This window comes from Centruroides sculpturatus, unplaced genomic scaffold (genome assembly GCF_000671375.1).
Source record: "Centruroides sculpturatus isolate CEXI.00-Female unplaced genomic scaffold, Cexi_2.0 scaffold1630, whole genome shotgun sequence".
Classification (NCBI taxonomy): Eukaryota; Metazoa; Arthropoda; class Arachnida; order Scorpiones; family Buthidae; genus Centruroides; species Centruroides sculpturatus.
Genome location: NW_019385802.1, coordinates 110,367 through 126,592, shown reverse-complemented (window position 1 = coordinate 126,592; position 16,226 = coordinate 110,367). Strand labels below are relative to the sequence as shown.

General features: G+C 28.9%; 1 protein-coding gene across 4 annotated transcripts in view; it reads left to right on the top strand.

Moving 5' to 3' along the window:
• LOC111642210 overlaps positions 1-16,226 on the top strand; it is a 49,293-nt gene that overhangs the window by 29,983 nt on the left and 3,084 nt on the right. For 3 of the 4 annotated variants that reach the window (XM_023388510.1, XM_023388507.1, XM_023388509.1), the window contains 9 exons: positions 578-705; positions 1,837-1,956; positions 2,034-2,108; positions 5,865-5,985; positions 6,143-6,250; positions 9,721-9,828; positions 9,915-10,054; positions 14,380-14,619; positions 14,689-14,770. In XM_023388510.1, the coding sequence (XP_023244278.1) occupies positions 578-705; positions 1,837-1,956; positions 2,034-2,108; positions 5,865-5,985; positions 6,143-6,250; positions 9,721-9,828; positions 9,915-10,054; positions 14,380-14,619; positions 14,689-14,770 (1,122 nt within the window). The remainder of the gene's footprint in view (positions 1-577; positions 706-1,836; positions 1,957-2,033; positions 2,109-5,864; positions 5,986-6,142; positions 6,251-9,720; positions 9,829-9,914; positions 10,055-14,379; positions 14,620-14,688; positions 14,771-16,226) is intronic. The other variant, XM_023388508.1, reaches the window with a different exon arrangement.

The following is a 16,226-nucleotide window of genomic DNA, read 5'->3' as shown; positions in this document are numbered from 1 at the left end:
TATTTCTGCCCATTCTAACTGCCCATTATGTAACCGATTCTGTGAAAGTATTAAAAACCACTTATTTGTATCTTGTGAAATTACTGAACATTTAAGGGATACTTTATTGACAACTGATTTTGATATGTTTTGTTTATACGATGATAATTTAAGCTCTGACATGTTATTTAAAGTTTATAAATTTTTCTGTTATTTATTAAACATGTTAACATAACATTATTAATTAAGTTTTAACATTTTTGAAGCCATGTATAATAATGTTTGTATCTGTTAATGTTACACGATCTTGTAACCCCTTTGTAAAGGCGAAAGCCATAGCAAATAAATGTTGATTGATTGATTGATTTAATTTTTATTATACATATTTGTTTATTATTATTTTGTTATGAATTGTAAAGCATTTGGAATATTTGTTTTCAAAGCATGATTTATCATGTTTTAAAAACAAAATATTCTAAAATAGTAAAAATAAAAGTAAGCATTAATAATTTTTATTCTTCATGCATAATAGAAATTAATATTTTGAAATTTTTATGTAGAATTCCTATATTTTTAAACATTAATTTATAAATTTTAGCTTCATTAAAGCTTAAAAAGGCCATACTGCAGCTTGAAAATCCAAGTCTTACTTATACTCATCATAAAGATGTACTTTTATGGACTATTTTATTTAAAGATGAAGATGGTGATTTTTTAAAATTTATTGTAAGTTACATTGATACTAATTAGTCATTCTTTATTCAGAGAGAAAAATTATATTAGAAATTAAGTAAAAATTAGAGTATTATTAAAATATTTACTACTATTTATTTATTAAATTACTAGCAGATAAGCTCGGGCAAAAAGTAACAATAGCAAAGGTTAATACTATTATGTTATAGCCAATCTTACCCTTTTCACAGAATGCAAGAATTAGGTCCTCCTCTTTCCAGACTAATTAGAAAATTTTTAGATAGGTTTAAAAATATGTTTGATTTCCCACAAAAACAGGGCTGTGGAGTCGCATAAAAATCTACCGACTCCGACTCCGTTTCATATACATAATAAGTTGGTAAGTAAAAAGGAGTCAGAGTTGGCGGATTTTTTGACAACTCTGACTCCGGCTAAAACACCAAAACTCCACGACTCCGACTCCACAGCCCTGCACAAAAAGGCAAAAAAACCACATCTGTGCCTGTAAATCTTGCACATCACTTTCTCTTAACACTTTCATTGTTATTTAACACTTCCATTGTTAACACTTCTCCCGCGAGGAAGTGTTAACAACCTCTCCCCACGCAGGGAATTTCAAAAAAGCCCTTCTTAGTTTACATTCTCATGATGTACCCTAACTGTGTACCAAATTTCAACCTTCAACACCTAACTGTTATTGTTGTAATTTCATAATAATGAAAATATAAATAATAATAATAATAATTCTTAATTTCCTAGAGTTTACATAAAACAAAAATATATATAAAATTAAACTATCCAAAAAATGTATAAAACAAACTAAACAAATCAATAAACTGTCTTACACTGAAACTTATTAGTTCACATATTCACTTTTGAATCAATGCATTTGTTTTAAAAACAAACACATTTTTTAAAGGTAATATTTAATTCATATTGCATGTTATTTATAACTTAACAAATAAGAAATAAAAATTAGCTGTAAAATTACATTTTTAGAATATATTTTAGAGTATAATCAGAAAATCAAATGTAGAGAATTAAATGTCTTTATGACATTTATATTAAAAACATTGTTATTCTGTATTTATTATTTACATATTGTTTTAAAAACTAATAAGTAATTTAATTAATATTTTTAAAATTCTAATTTGTTTAATTCAGATATATGAATGGCTAAAAAACTGTAAAATTTATAAAACAGCTGATGACGAAGAAAGTTCTGATATGGAATTTCTTTTTGAGAATATTTTTAAAGACACAAAACTACAAAAAAATTTTATAGTAAGTTTAGAAATTTATATTCTTGATTTATGCTTTAAAAGTGAATTTATTTTTAATAGTTTTTTTTTTTCATTTAGGAGTTATTTGCTATCAATTCCATTGAAGATTCAATTGATATGAGTAGTTTCTTGAAAATATACTTACAAAAATTGGTATGAAAGTTTTTTATACAATTTAGTTTAATATTGATAAATATTTTTTCAAATTTAATTGAAAATTTAGAATGCAATTATCAGGAATGCACTAGAAACTTCAAAGACATCACTTTGTTTTTAGGCTTTTCAGATATTTTAAAACATCTCAGTGTTTGGAAAAGTCCTAAATATAGCAAAAGTACCTTCTTTTTCCTACCAGAAGAAAATGTTAAAGCATAATCATGAATAAAATGCAAAAAATATAAGTTTCTCTTACACTCAATTCTTCATCTACAGTTTTACCAATTGTTCTCTTTGGACAATCTTTTTCCCCCAGAGTTCTTGATAAAGGTTACATGTTAGGTTCAATTCTGGCAATTAATAATAAAGTAGGGTACTACTTTAAAAGTAAAATGATATAATTTTCTCATATTAATGCCTGAAACACCAAAATCTCTCTCCAAAAAAAACAAAGCACCAGTGTTGTTTCCAATCACAGTGTCTCCATTGACAATTCNTTGGCGTAAATTGAGCCGGCGTAAACCGAGGGCTACCTGTATTGCACTCACTTTTTACTCACTTTTTCTGTATTTCAACTCACTTTTCTCACTTTTTCAGAGGGTAAATAGCACTCCCAGGCCTGTATACAAAACAAATTATTATAGATAACTTATCATTTGATTATTTAATATTAGTTCTTTCAGTTGGGTTAATTCATATGATTTCATATTATTTAGTATTGAAAATTGATTTCAAATGATATTTTTAATAGAAAATACAGAAATGACTACTGTGAGACCAGGACATCACCTCCCGATGGGAAACTGATGTCGAGTTGAAGCCATTAAATTAGTGACTTATTTCATAAACGGGACCGGTGTGATCAAGGAATGGGGTGCAAGACGATTTAATTGTTGCATTCCAGACCTAATTGACAGATCCTAGATTGTACATCATGAGAATGAGAGAGAGATCGTCCGCCATGGTAACTTTGGATGGTCACCTTACAGAGAGTTCAAAGCAGGACTTGCTGACACTCCTGTGGAGGAGGCGGCGTCTGGGACAGCTGCATATTCTCCGGGACAGGAAAATACACATTAGGTAAAATTTACTGGTCTGTCATCCGGGGAAGGGCTTGACCTGACTCCAGAGGGGAATGGCCCAGATGGGGATGTTTGGCAACCCTGCGGCTTGAATTGCATCCCTGGCAACAGACTAGGGACCAACAAAATTACAGGGGCCCACCGTTCAGACAAATCAAAACCTCAGGATTTTGGGAAAAAAATGTTATAAAAGCCTGAGGTCCCAAGGACACAGGGAGGTGGTGTTCTAAAGCAGTTAATCCTTGTGCATGGACTGCAGATACTCTGACAACGGACAAAGAAGAAATCCCAAAGACACTGATGAAGCACAGACTCAGAAGACTAAAGACTCCGAGTACAAGAAAAATAAGGGACCCAATTTCCTGATAACTCTTTCCTCCTGGACCTCCCGCATCTGATTCTGTGGAGAACTTCACTGGAAACCAGGATGAACACTTGCTGGTTGGTGCGCACTTCCAGGATCATCTGAGGCTGCAAGACAGTTAGAATACACCCTTTTGGCCTTATCTGTAAGCATGATGTCTTTGTTTAAATAAACGCAGTGTAATTTGAAAATATGGTCTCTGTGTGAGTCATATTTGCGTCCAGCAAACCACTACCTCCATACGTAAAAAGGCTTTCTCACATCATCCTGACAGATCGCAGGCAAAGCGAGAGTCGTAACCTTTAACCTCAAGGTCGACTCCTAGGCGAGTAAAGGTCGGAAAACCCACACTACACATAACTGCATAACTACACTTGACATAACTGCATCAATTCCATTTTCATTAGAGCTTGAATTATTTTCTTGAATTATAAGGTTCAAATTTTGATTATATTTATCAAAAACTTATGCAAAATTGTTTTATTTATAATCACATTATCAAGTAACATAAATCTACAGTAGAGTCCTGCTAGTCAGAATACCACTAATCCAAACGTCTGTCTAACCTGAACATGTTTAAGTCAGCAGAGAGGAAATTTTCTCTAACAAGATGTCCACTTAGAGGTGTTTCCTTTTCTCTTTCCTGAGTGAACCATGTGAATAAGACTTCATCAAGCTTGTCAAACATTGAGGGTCTTAATGTTTGTCGATTTTCAACTGATTTTTCTGAAGTAGAGGCACAAAACTGCTCGATCTTTGTGCAGTTTTTTACTGTCAGTTATTGTGGCTTTACCCACTCCAAACTGTACTGTCAATTTTGTTGCACTTTTACCCTTGTCCAGCCTTTCCAAAATGTCCAGCTTATCTTTCAATGTACAACATTGTGTATTTCCATTTTGTGGCTATTGTAGCAGCAGACTAAACTAAACTAAAATAACATAGAGCAAAGATACATTCAACATCCACAATTAAGTGTGCTAACTCACACAGTAGCATCAGTCAACTGATTGGAATCCTGGATTGTGTATTAAAAACAACATTTTTTACAGTTAAAATAATTTTAAGGTAAACAATGAAGGCAGGTTGCCATTTCAAAATTACAAAACTTGTTTTTCTTAACCGTTTGCACCCTCTATTGAGTACAAGTCAGAAGAAATAAAGGGTGGGGTTCTGACATCATTGATGGTGTTGAATTTACATAAACTAGACCTATTTTACTGCTTGCTTCTGCATTATTTCAATTATTTGACTAATCCAAACAGGACTCAGTTCCAATTAGTTTGGACTAGCAGGACTCTACTGTACTTCTTTCATTGGTACAGAAAGTCTGAGTAGGCCATGGGCCACCCACTTTTACCCTGCTAAAAATCAAAGAAGATATCAAATAAGAATAATTTAATATCACTTTTAAGCTAGCACTGGTCCCACTAAAACTTTCTTCCATGGCCCTTGTTTAAATTTGGTATTATAATCAAATGAATAAGTATATTATAAATCAAATGCACATATTTGATGATAAACAACAATTTTGTAATTGAAAAGCTAATCTCATCATTTATTATATAAAGAAAAAATTAGTGGTTACATCATTAAAAATTTATAAATGATAAAAAGTATCAGGCAATTCAAATTCACTAACTGAATAACTATAACAAAAATATATTTTAAATTATCCAACAATTAAAATATAGAAATCATAAAAATATATACAAAAAATTTGTAAAAGAGATTTAACTATAGTTAATTCCTACAAAACTTAAATAATAACAGAATATATTGAAATAAAGTGTACGTGATAAAATTGTATTTTATTATGTTTGGTATTTTAAAAAATTGTGAACCACATATTCTATTTTTTTCTCATATAAAAAATTAATTGATTATAATTGCTTTATATATGAAAGTTACCTAAATTGTGTGCAATTCCTCAAAATAGAATAATTTAGTATTTATGTACTTTTATAAAGATAAATTATCTATTCCTCACTTACATTCTCATTTTAAGTATTATTTGTAAATAAATTTTAAATTTACAGCAACCTCAGAATGACTATTCTTATTGCTTATCTACAAATGTGTCCTTCTGTATATAGTATGGTAACAAATTTGAAGTACCAAAAACAATAAAATAAAATTTTGTCACTGTAAAACCTTACTGTAGAATATTATAATGGAAAACAAAAGTTTTTTAGAAACTAAACATTTTTATTATTTTGAAATTAAGTTATTTAAATAAAAATAATTAAATTAATTTAATTTTGTATTATATTATTATTTTTCTATCTACTGAAAAATTGTAAAACTTAGAAAATTCAAGACAGAGACTGTGGAAATAATACACTGTTTAGAATAATTGAAATATTGGTCAACAAATTACCTTATATTCTAGTGAAATGCTTTATGAATATTAATTCAAAAGAAAATATAGGTAATGTTAATCTTATATAAAAATAAAACTGAAGTAAGCATTATTATATTCTTTTTTTTTTTAAAGCTCTTTACATTTATTTATTTTTGAAACTTACAGGTTTAAATTTTAATTGATTAAGTAAATAAATAAATTTTAATATTTTCATTTTTAACAGCTATAGAAATGAAGATAAAATCACTGTTAGGTTTATTAGTATGGTGTCAACAAAATAACAACTTAAGTATATCTACATCTCAAGATGATTTAAAGCTTATTTTCCAAGGTAATTAATTAATTAAAATTAAATAAATATAATTATAATGGAATAGAATTTACTATTTACTTGTATAATTTGTTTATATTTAATTTCATTCTTGATTTTTTTTATAAACAGTGTATATATGGTATAGCTGTATAATAAATAGAAACAATTGGTTGCTCCTGTATTAAATTCTATAAGCAGAAAATTTTCTAATGATTACTTGAAAAAAATGATTATTGAAATTAATTTAACTTTAAATATAAGTACGTGATATAGTTAGAGAGTGATTTTTCACCTAGCTAAAACTAATTACAACAAATTTTAGGTTTTTATTGTAATATATAGAATAACAATCTTTTATTTAAATATAATTTTGTGAATATGCAATTTGCAATTTAACAAAACAATTTGGTTGTGATATAATAGACCTATTTTAAGTGTAATTTATATTAGCAATAGTAATTCCTTACAAATTTTAAAAATAATCAGTATATGCCTTAACTTCTTAGATAATTGTGTTAATAAAGTTTTCACATTCTTGAACTTGAAATTTTGTGTTAAAGATAACAAATATCTGGTGGGACAGTTAAACTCTCACCTTTCAAAAATAAAAACCGAAGCAAAAGCATAAAGTCTCACGAAAACAATAAAGAGATTCTTTCTGTGAAAAAGAAAAACAAAAGATAAACTTACAGAGGAGAATTTCAAAGTTCAAAGGAATTTTAGCCAGTTGGGATTGGGTTAAGTGTTGATAACAACCTCTCCCAAGCCATGAAAGGTTTCGAATTGTCACCAGAAGACAAGGGAAGACCAATCAGAATGCGGAATAGAGGAGAGAAACTCTTTAAAAACTCATTTTTTGTTTTTTTTTATTTGTTCTTTTCTTTGAGATCTGTCATATTTTGACTGGTCCAGGATCTACCAGAAAACACTAGATTCAAGTTTTCTTTGTTGTGTGATCAAACATCCAGCTGCAACAGAATACACCATTCAACATCACATACCAGTTTGGATCTGAACTTTTCAGCATGCCCTGAGGCCATCAATTCTTTAGAAGACGATCAATGAGAGACTGAGTGAATACATTCACTGCAACATTTTAAGTTTTTTTGGACTCACTTCTCAAACAGACTAATCAAAGGAGAATTGTAAAGGCAACTATAGCAAAATTTTGTAAGAACATTTTTTTTTTATTTTATTAAATGGGAAGAAGTGAATGGGAGACCAGTCTCAGTGTGTAAATCATATCCACACATGATTATCTCGATCCCTCCACTGTCCCAACAATCATACATTATCAGAAAACTTACAATTTTACTGATTTCCCAACATAATGATGGATCATCAATTATAGATGATGATAATTGTACATCAGTGAAAAGTTGTTGAAAAATAATTTTCAACAACTTTTCACTGAACAACTTTTCATAATGACTGAATTTCATCATATCATGAAAATTATGGTTAACATGAAACAACAAATATTTCACATATTTCCAACCTAGTATTTTGTTGGAATAAAGGTATTAATCATTGTGCTGACTATATTGAAAATAACACTTGCAAATACATGCCATGTCATATATATGACATGTTTATGCAAGTATTTTGTTTTTATATTTATTTTTATATTAGTTTGTTCTAAGAAAAATTCTTAGAACAAACTAGTTTGGCTGTAATTAATGATAACAATACATGAGTTCCTGCTAAGACGGGAATGAAGAGAAATAAAGTTACAAGTTGTAGTTGTAGTTGTTTAAATTAACAAAATTCCAAATTGAAATGCTCATAACAACTTTTTTTTAAAATATTATTTTTTAAAAATTTGAACAGAAAAACATAACGCTATATAATAACAAAAATTAAAAAGTAGTAAATATAAAAATTTAAGGCATAATTTAATATCAATTAATAAAAATTAATTTATGTTGCCACTCCCCAGTTTTTCATAAAAGCATTGCCATGCATACAAGACTGTTTTTCTGTCCTTAAAGTTAATACATTTATGAAAAACTGGGAGTGATGACATAAATTAAGTTTTATTAATTGATATTAAGTTATGCCTTAAATTTTTATAGTGAGGAATGAGTTAAACTGGGTTAAACTGAGTTAAACCATCTAGAATTTCATTCCTGGGTCCCCAGAGTAGAAGGCTAAAGCTTTAACAGCTTCAGTGATTCAGTCTGCTCCTCTAGGGTGCATCTGATAAATATAAAGACACCCATAGATTTCCATATAAAAATCATTCACATGGAAAATTTTGCATATTTTATTTTTAGTTTATTTAAACGTTTAAAATCATATATTTAAAAAATAATAATTTATTAAAACAGAAAACAATTTTAAATAATTAGCTTAAAGTTGACTGTCCCAAAAATATAAAGGCAGGTTTATATTAAGATACCAGAAGTCAACATGAATTCAGCAGAAACTATTAGAAATGACTAGTTGATTAGAATCACTAATTTTACAATAGTCCAAAGCAGACCCCTGACAGACTTAGGAGACAGGTGAAATTCTTGCTCTTAGAGGTAAAAATTACACTGCAAGAACAATTACTAAAAAATTAAATAGGTCACCCACTGTAATCAACAACTTTATTAAACTAGGAGATCAATATGGTCAAAATAAATCAAAGGGGTGCCCTTCAAAATTTACAAACAGAACAAATCATTGTTTGCCTGATTGTCATCAGCAAAACATAATTTCAGAAGTTAGCAGTAATATTAGAGTATGATGTTGCTAACATTACAAAAAAAATCACATTACAAAAGCAAATGATTATCAAGACATATCAGCAAGCAATTTCTTGCCTTTTGTAGAATGTAATGATGGGAATTAATGATTCTTTCAATAGGACAATGCTCCCATTCACACAGCAAACTCTACATATGAATGGTTTTTAGCTAATGGGATGACTGTTATTGATTGGCCAGCACCATCTCCTGATCTTAATCTGATAGAAAATCTTTATGGATTCTAGCTGGAGCTGTATCTTTGAATAGGCAGAAATATACTAGTTTGGAGGAACTAAAATAAGCCATAATTCATCACTATGAAGAAATAAAACTTCATCTGTCCTCTAAAACTTCATACAATCAGTGCTAGACCACATTTACAGTTATTTTAGCCAGAGGAGGTTTCATTGAATTATTAGTGTTAAATATAATTTATTAACATGTCATTATTGTTTTAGTTAATTTTGTTATATGCTTTTAAATTTTTGGGACAGGCATATTATAATTCTTTAAAATTATTGTTCATTTTTTTCTGTCTCAATAAATTGTTATCATTTTTATATGTGCATTTGTGAAAGTCCAAGCAAGCCAAAACTAAATTCTTTTTGCAAAGTTTTCAGTGTGAATGATTTTATACAGAATTCTATTAATGTCTATACATTTATGGGATGCACCTTATATTTATATGCTTAGTTTAAACTTTACTTCTTATTTTTATTTAGTTCAATTACTGTAAATTTTATTTTTTTTCAGTATTGAATTACTTATCTTTTAATCATCCAAGCAAGCATTTCCTTTCAATCATCTGGCAATATTTACATTCTACAACTACTAACTTATTAGATTTCAGGAATATGAAGTGTAATAAAATTTTTAAAATTATTTTTCTGTTCTTTTTTCTTAATGAATATAAGTAGTATTTTAAATGTATTACTATCTGATTTCAGCATTATTTTCAAAAATTGTATGTCAGCCTATAATATCCCAATTGGAAGAAAGTATTAACATAAATGATGATGTCTGTACTACTGCAGCTCTTGCTTTCTTATCTGGTTTAATTATATACTACTCAAAATATAATTTAAAGGTATGAGTTTTTAGTTTTTAATTCTTTCTAATGATCATTGGAATTGATGTTTCCTTTTTATGATATTTTCACCAAATTGAAATATACCTAATAATAATAATGAAAATTGTAAATTTTTTGGAATATACTATTTTCTTCTCATTAAGGCCCGGATTTTTATGCAGTTAAAACTCATTTTATGTGCATATCTATGACACAAAAATAACCAAAATATTCACTTAAATATTCTCTAAAAACTAGTTATGTATCATTTATTAAACATTTATCTATGTAATACAGGCCTCAAAACAGATTACTATTCTTACGATTTTTAAATTAATCATTTTTTCTCAACTACATTGGCGATGTATCACTATTTCTCACTTTTTCTGCTGTTATGGGCAGTGACATTTTTGTGACGCCAAGCTGTCACATGTTACTTCATTGATGTTTAAATACTTAAATTGCGACACCCATAATGTCTTTCTCTTGTTGCACGTCGAAATGTGATGTTGTTACATGACATTTGAGGTCTTAAAAATGTTAGTTACACAATATCATAAATTTGAGTTTTTTTTGAGAAATTTGGCAAAAAATTTTTTTTGAAGTACAGTATTTTAATTCCTTCTGAGTCCCTCACAACTAACCTTCACACTTCAATTTGAAGACAAGTGTTAATAAAGTGTTTTGGACCAAAATTCATAATCGCAACACCATTTATGCAGAAGCAAGAAATGAATTTCTTGTGTAAACATGTGAGAAATGCATACAAACCTCTAGACTAGTGGTTCTTAACCTTTTTGAAGTCACGGAACACTTTTGAACATCAGAAAGATTTGCAGAATAGCAAAATCAGTAAGATCATAAAATAACAACAAAAATATGTGTGAAAATATCATTTTATTAAAAATTATAGATCACAGAATACATAATAATAAAAATAGTAATTAAAAAATTATATTTGTAAAAACTAACTAAAATAATATAAAACTTTTATAATTATAACTAAAATAATGAAACTTTTATAAAAATGGAACTTCTTTAAGTCCATTATAATGTAGTACATGAGCTAGTCAGTTTTTGCCAATTTCATCAATATCAGGTCTACTATTTGATACAGACAAAGAAGTGAGAGTAACTATATTGGTAAGTCTTTCTCATTTTTTTTTTTTAGTTTTTATATTGCTTCATTGTTTCTGAGAATAGTAAACACAGAATTGTTTATCAATTTTTGAATATATTGATGCTAATGCTCCATATAATAAAAAGTATATGAATGGTATCCCGCAACCTCAGAAAGGTTGAGAACCACTGCTGTATGTCTTTAAAAGTACTCACAATTTTTATGTTGTTGAATATCAGACTGTTGTGGCTATTTCTATCAAGTATGATGCTTTCCCACAGTGTGTTCATTCAAGATTCTGCTCCATGTGGAGGCACCACATGGAGCAGAATCTTTCACTGCTGAATGTTAAGTACACACTGTCTGATGACATTTTGAAATGTCAAAAGTACTTGCAGTTAGAAACTTTTCAAGTAAAGAACTCTAAAGCCAAAAAACAGTATAGTTTATTCCTAATCTAAGTTTGGTATTATTAGTGAGCATATTTTCATGATCCATGAATATATTACAAAGATTTATATAATTAATAGGAGCACCATTGTAAAATAGGGATACAAGATTTCTAATAATGCTTTTCTAATTTCTAATAATAATTCTTATAATGCTGTTCTTAATATTAGAAACTACAGTGTGGAGCAGAATTATATTCCAGTTTAAATTTTTAAAAAAATCTATTGAATTATTTAGAGTAGATGGATAAAATTTTATGTATATTTTTATCATCTTCTAATGACATACACCAAATATCATCCTGATTGATTAATTCAAACATATGTTATATACTGAAATGACTATTTTTGCATAAGTTAAATAATACAATTGTTTAATTTCCTTCTAGAAATAAAAAATGATTATTATTATTATTATAAATTTAAACAGTACAAACCTCTCTTTAAATTTTTAAACATTTAGGAAGAAATTTGAATTGCTTAATTTTGTCAGAAAGTTAATTTATGGTTTGTTAAATTTAACAAAAAACTTTGGTCTTTTTTTTTGTCAACTTTAATATTCTCAAAAAATATTTATAATATAAAATACATGTTTTTATATATTTTATCATATATTTTAACTGTATTAATGTAAATTTAATCTCAAATTTTTATCATATTAATTTAATATAGCTGTATATTTTATTTTATATTGTAGTGCTCTGCCACTTATTAGTTGTTGTTAGTAATGTATGTGAATATTATTTGTATTTAGCATAAGTTTATTATATCACACTGTATCGGGTTTTCTTTGTGTTTATTGTCCGTTTGGACACATGTCCTCCTTAATTTGTACCTCCCTCCTTTGTATAAAACCGGACCTCTGGATTGGCTACCCAAGAGGTCACGTGAGGGTAGCAAGCCAGGGTATAAATAGCAGGTCCACGTGTGAGAAGACACATTTTTTTTCTTTCCTTTGGAGGAGTTCCATTCATGAGAGTTTTTGATCAGCGCCATCGAGGAAAGTTGGAACTGACCAGAGTGATAAGGAAGATTTGTTCGAACATTCAGAAAAGGGAGATAGAACCAAATCTCAAGCATGGTATACACGGAAAGAATAGTGTGGACAGAGCAATTAAGGAAGATAGAGTACCCGAGGTATCGACGGAAGCGAAGATTTTTCCCCACATGCGATATCTGTTGGTCCGATTCCCGATTGTTTAAGTGCCAGATTTCCAGTGAGTAGACTATTATGAAAATTCTTTATGTTATTGTAAACGAGTATGAACCTTGTTACGCTACATGAATAAGGGAGAAGGAGAGTGAAGGGACGAGGGATATTTGTATTCGGGACACGTGACTGTGTAATGAGAATTTTTTTTTTCTGAGAGATCACATGAACCCTCAGTGGTTGATCATGGAACCCTTATTGAATAAAGAGATATTTTGTAAACCGACTAATTGTGTGTGTTAACCTGGTAGGTCTCAGTCTAGTCAGAGACTAAATCAATATTTATTTTTAAAATAAAAATGATTATGATAATAGAAATGTATATATTTGGTAGACTAAATTGTTAGTTTGATGATGATGATGATGATGAAGATGAAAAGCATCATTGTGCCACAAGCCCTAAAAAAATTTTTGAAAGTTTATGAAGAAAAATCATTTCATTTGATTTATAATTGTTATTTCTGATGATAAAAACAAATAGCTTTACATAAAATTTAAAAATTTAAATTATTTTTTTTTTCTAGACTAATTTATAGTTTTTCATCTTTTTACTATACATTAACTTTCTAATTTCTATAAATAAAGTTATTGAACTATTATATAAGGATTATTATTTATTATTAAAACACACTAAAATTAATATTTCAGTTGCCTGAAAATTCAATATTAGAATATGTTAAAAAGTAACCCAGTCAAATCTTTTTAAAACAATACCCATTATAATGATAAACTCCAGTACAATAATAGAATTTCCATGGTCCTGGCCAAAGTACTATATAAATATTGTAATTTATCACCTGCTACAACAATAGTAAAATCCCTGATACAATGATACAACTATTGAGATGTGTTGGCACAACCCCCAGCCAACTCAAATGCTTTATCACAGCTGACCAGTGCAGGAACCACATAGTGAAGAGCTAGGAGTGCTTGCTTACTAATCATGATACCTATGGACCTCCCTGCACTCCAGAATGGCTTGCTCATACTTAGCTAATTAGCATCATTGCAACCGACATCACTGTTTCAACCAATCCTACTACAATGAACTGTAAATGCCTGACCAATCATGAAGCATTTTCCTTTTCCCTCCAGACAAGAGCTCCAGCTAGTGGCCAAGAAAAAGGTAGCTGTACTAGCTTGTGGTGGAAAAAATTGTGAAAGTATTGAAATGGATAAATTTGGAAATGAAGCTAGAAACTTTCAAAAGTAGAAGTTGCAAAGAAGTATGGCATTGTTCAGTAAACCCTAGCAATGTTTTTAAAGAAACAGAAGAAATCAACTTTAGTGTAATGGGTGTAAACTTAGATCCTTCTCGGAGACATCTAATTGTATGATGTCAACAGTGCAACATTCCATTAGTGTACTTAGATGCAAGCGCAGAATGTATTTAAACAAATCTTCACTTTCTTAATATCAGTTCTTAAATTTTTAAGATCTCAATAACCCCCAGTATAACAATATTATTTTCCTGGTTGCCAAAATATCATTGTAGTGAGGTTTGTATCTTAAATAAAATTGAAGTAGATATGTTTTTGAAATACTAAATTTTTTTTGTTTTCAGATAAGACAACACAGAGTGGTGATAACAATGAATCAAATGTTACATTGGTTACAGGACAATACATTGAAGAGTCACTTATATATTTTGCAGATTTTAAAAGAACTTATAAATTATAATTTTGAACATCCAATTATATTTCTAAAAAAAGATTACATTTTGGCTAATGATGATAATTCACTATTTTTGAAAAAGGATGACTTTAGATTATTTTTTCTAGCAATATTAAATATTATTGTAAAGGTAAATTATAGTTTACTTATGATATTTAAACTGATTAAAATATTTGAAATCTAATAACTTTTTTTTTAGATGAATGACATTGTAAGTCTTGAAGCAGTATATTGTCTCAAAAAATTATTGGAGTATTTAAAAAACAAAAATTCTTTTCTTGGTATGTTATGAAAATTATTAAAGTTTGTTTAAAAAATTATGATCTTAAAATTACACAAAATATAACATCTTTAAATTACAAATTTGAATATTTTTATAGTATAATAAATTTTAGTATAATTAAATGTCTAAAAAACATCTCAAAAGTCTTAATATCTGTCACTGTAGATCATTATAATCTTATAAACATATGCTTTTATTTCAATCTTTACAAAAATAATCTGTGACATAAAAATTCCTGCTTTATTTAACTTTAATCAATTAATGATGATTTTAATTAACAAATCTAATGTAAAACTGTAACAGTTATGTATGATATTTCAGTAATTTTTACAGGTATGCTTAATATATGTCCCTTTAACAGATGAATCTGAATTGATTTTTCAAAATACATTGGTGGATCCTTAGGCTCTACCCCCTGAACTAATTTTAGTGTTTATCAAAGTTTTAATTTACATCATATATTTATAAAATGAAGTTTTACACTGCACATTGAAATATATGTCTATAGAAGCTTCTCACTTGATAGGGCACATGCATAATTATATATTTTAATTCAATCAGACTCATTTTCTGGGAGGATATTGTTAGCAGCCGGGGGCCAGGGGTCGATCTCTTCTGACCACTTACTCCGCACGGGTTGGAATATAAGCAACTGGCTGGCTTGCATAAAGTAAAGGTAACCATCAAGAAGTCTTCTAAACAACATTTACCATGAGACAAGTCTTGTAGATGCAATGATATTTTAAACAAATTGTTATGCTATATAAATTTATTAACCTGCTTCTGTAGACAAGAAGTCATTATTTCCTTATGCATGTGATTCTTGGATGTCCAGGAGTCAAGCTTAGATGTATCTGTAAGACAGTTTGCAACTTTGACTTTCAATGCTATAATTAAGACTTAGTCATTTGCCTATCCTGATTTTTGAGTCATAGTTTAAAACTTTAAATTGCAAAATTTTCCAGCTGTAGTTTAAGGTGAAACCTTAAAAATTTTATTGCACCAAATCTGAGAATTTTGGATTAAGTACTATAGAAGAAAAATGGTTTTTTTTTATGCTGAATCAGTTTGCATCTGAGCATGGGTATCCACAGAAGGGGGAAAACAAGGAACTTGCCTCTTCCCTGGGATTAAGTAAAAAATTCACAAATAATAATTGTAAAAGTGAGACACGTATCACTACACCCTCAACCATGAGACACTTTGATGCAATACTGTACTCTATAATGTACTTGTGAATAAACTCCCAAAAAATTACAATCAAAAATTTATTGATGTAATTATTTGACTCAAAGCTTTGCTTTCCCATCAGAAAATTGTGTGTGGACGCCCATGCATCTGAGAATATGTAGTATGCAGATTTGAACTCAGATTTTTTTTTCTTTTCTCTGTAAACTTTCAGGTGAGTTTGAGAATTTCAAAACAGCACTTCTAACATCCAAAGATTTCACTTG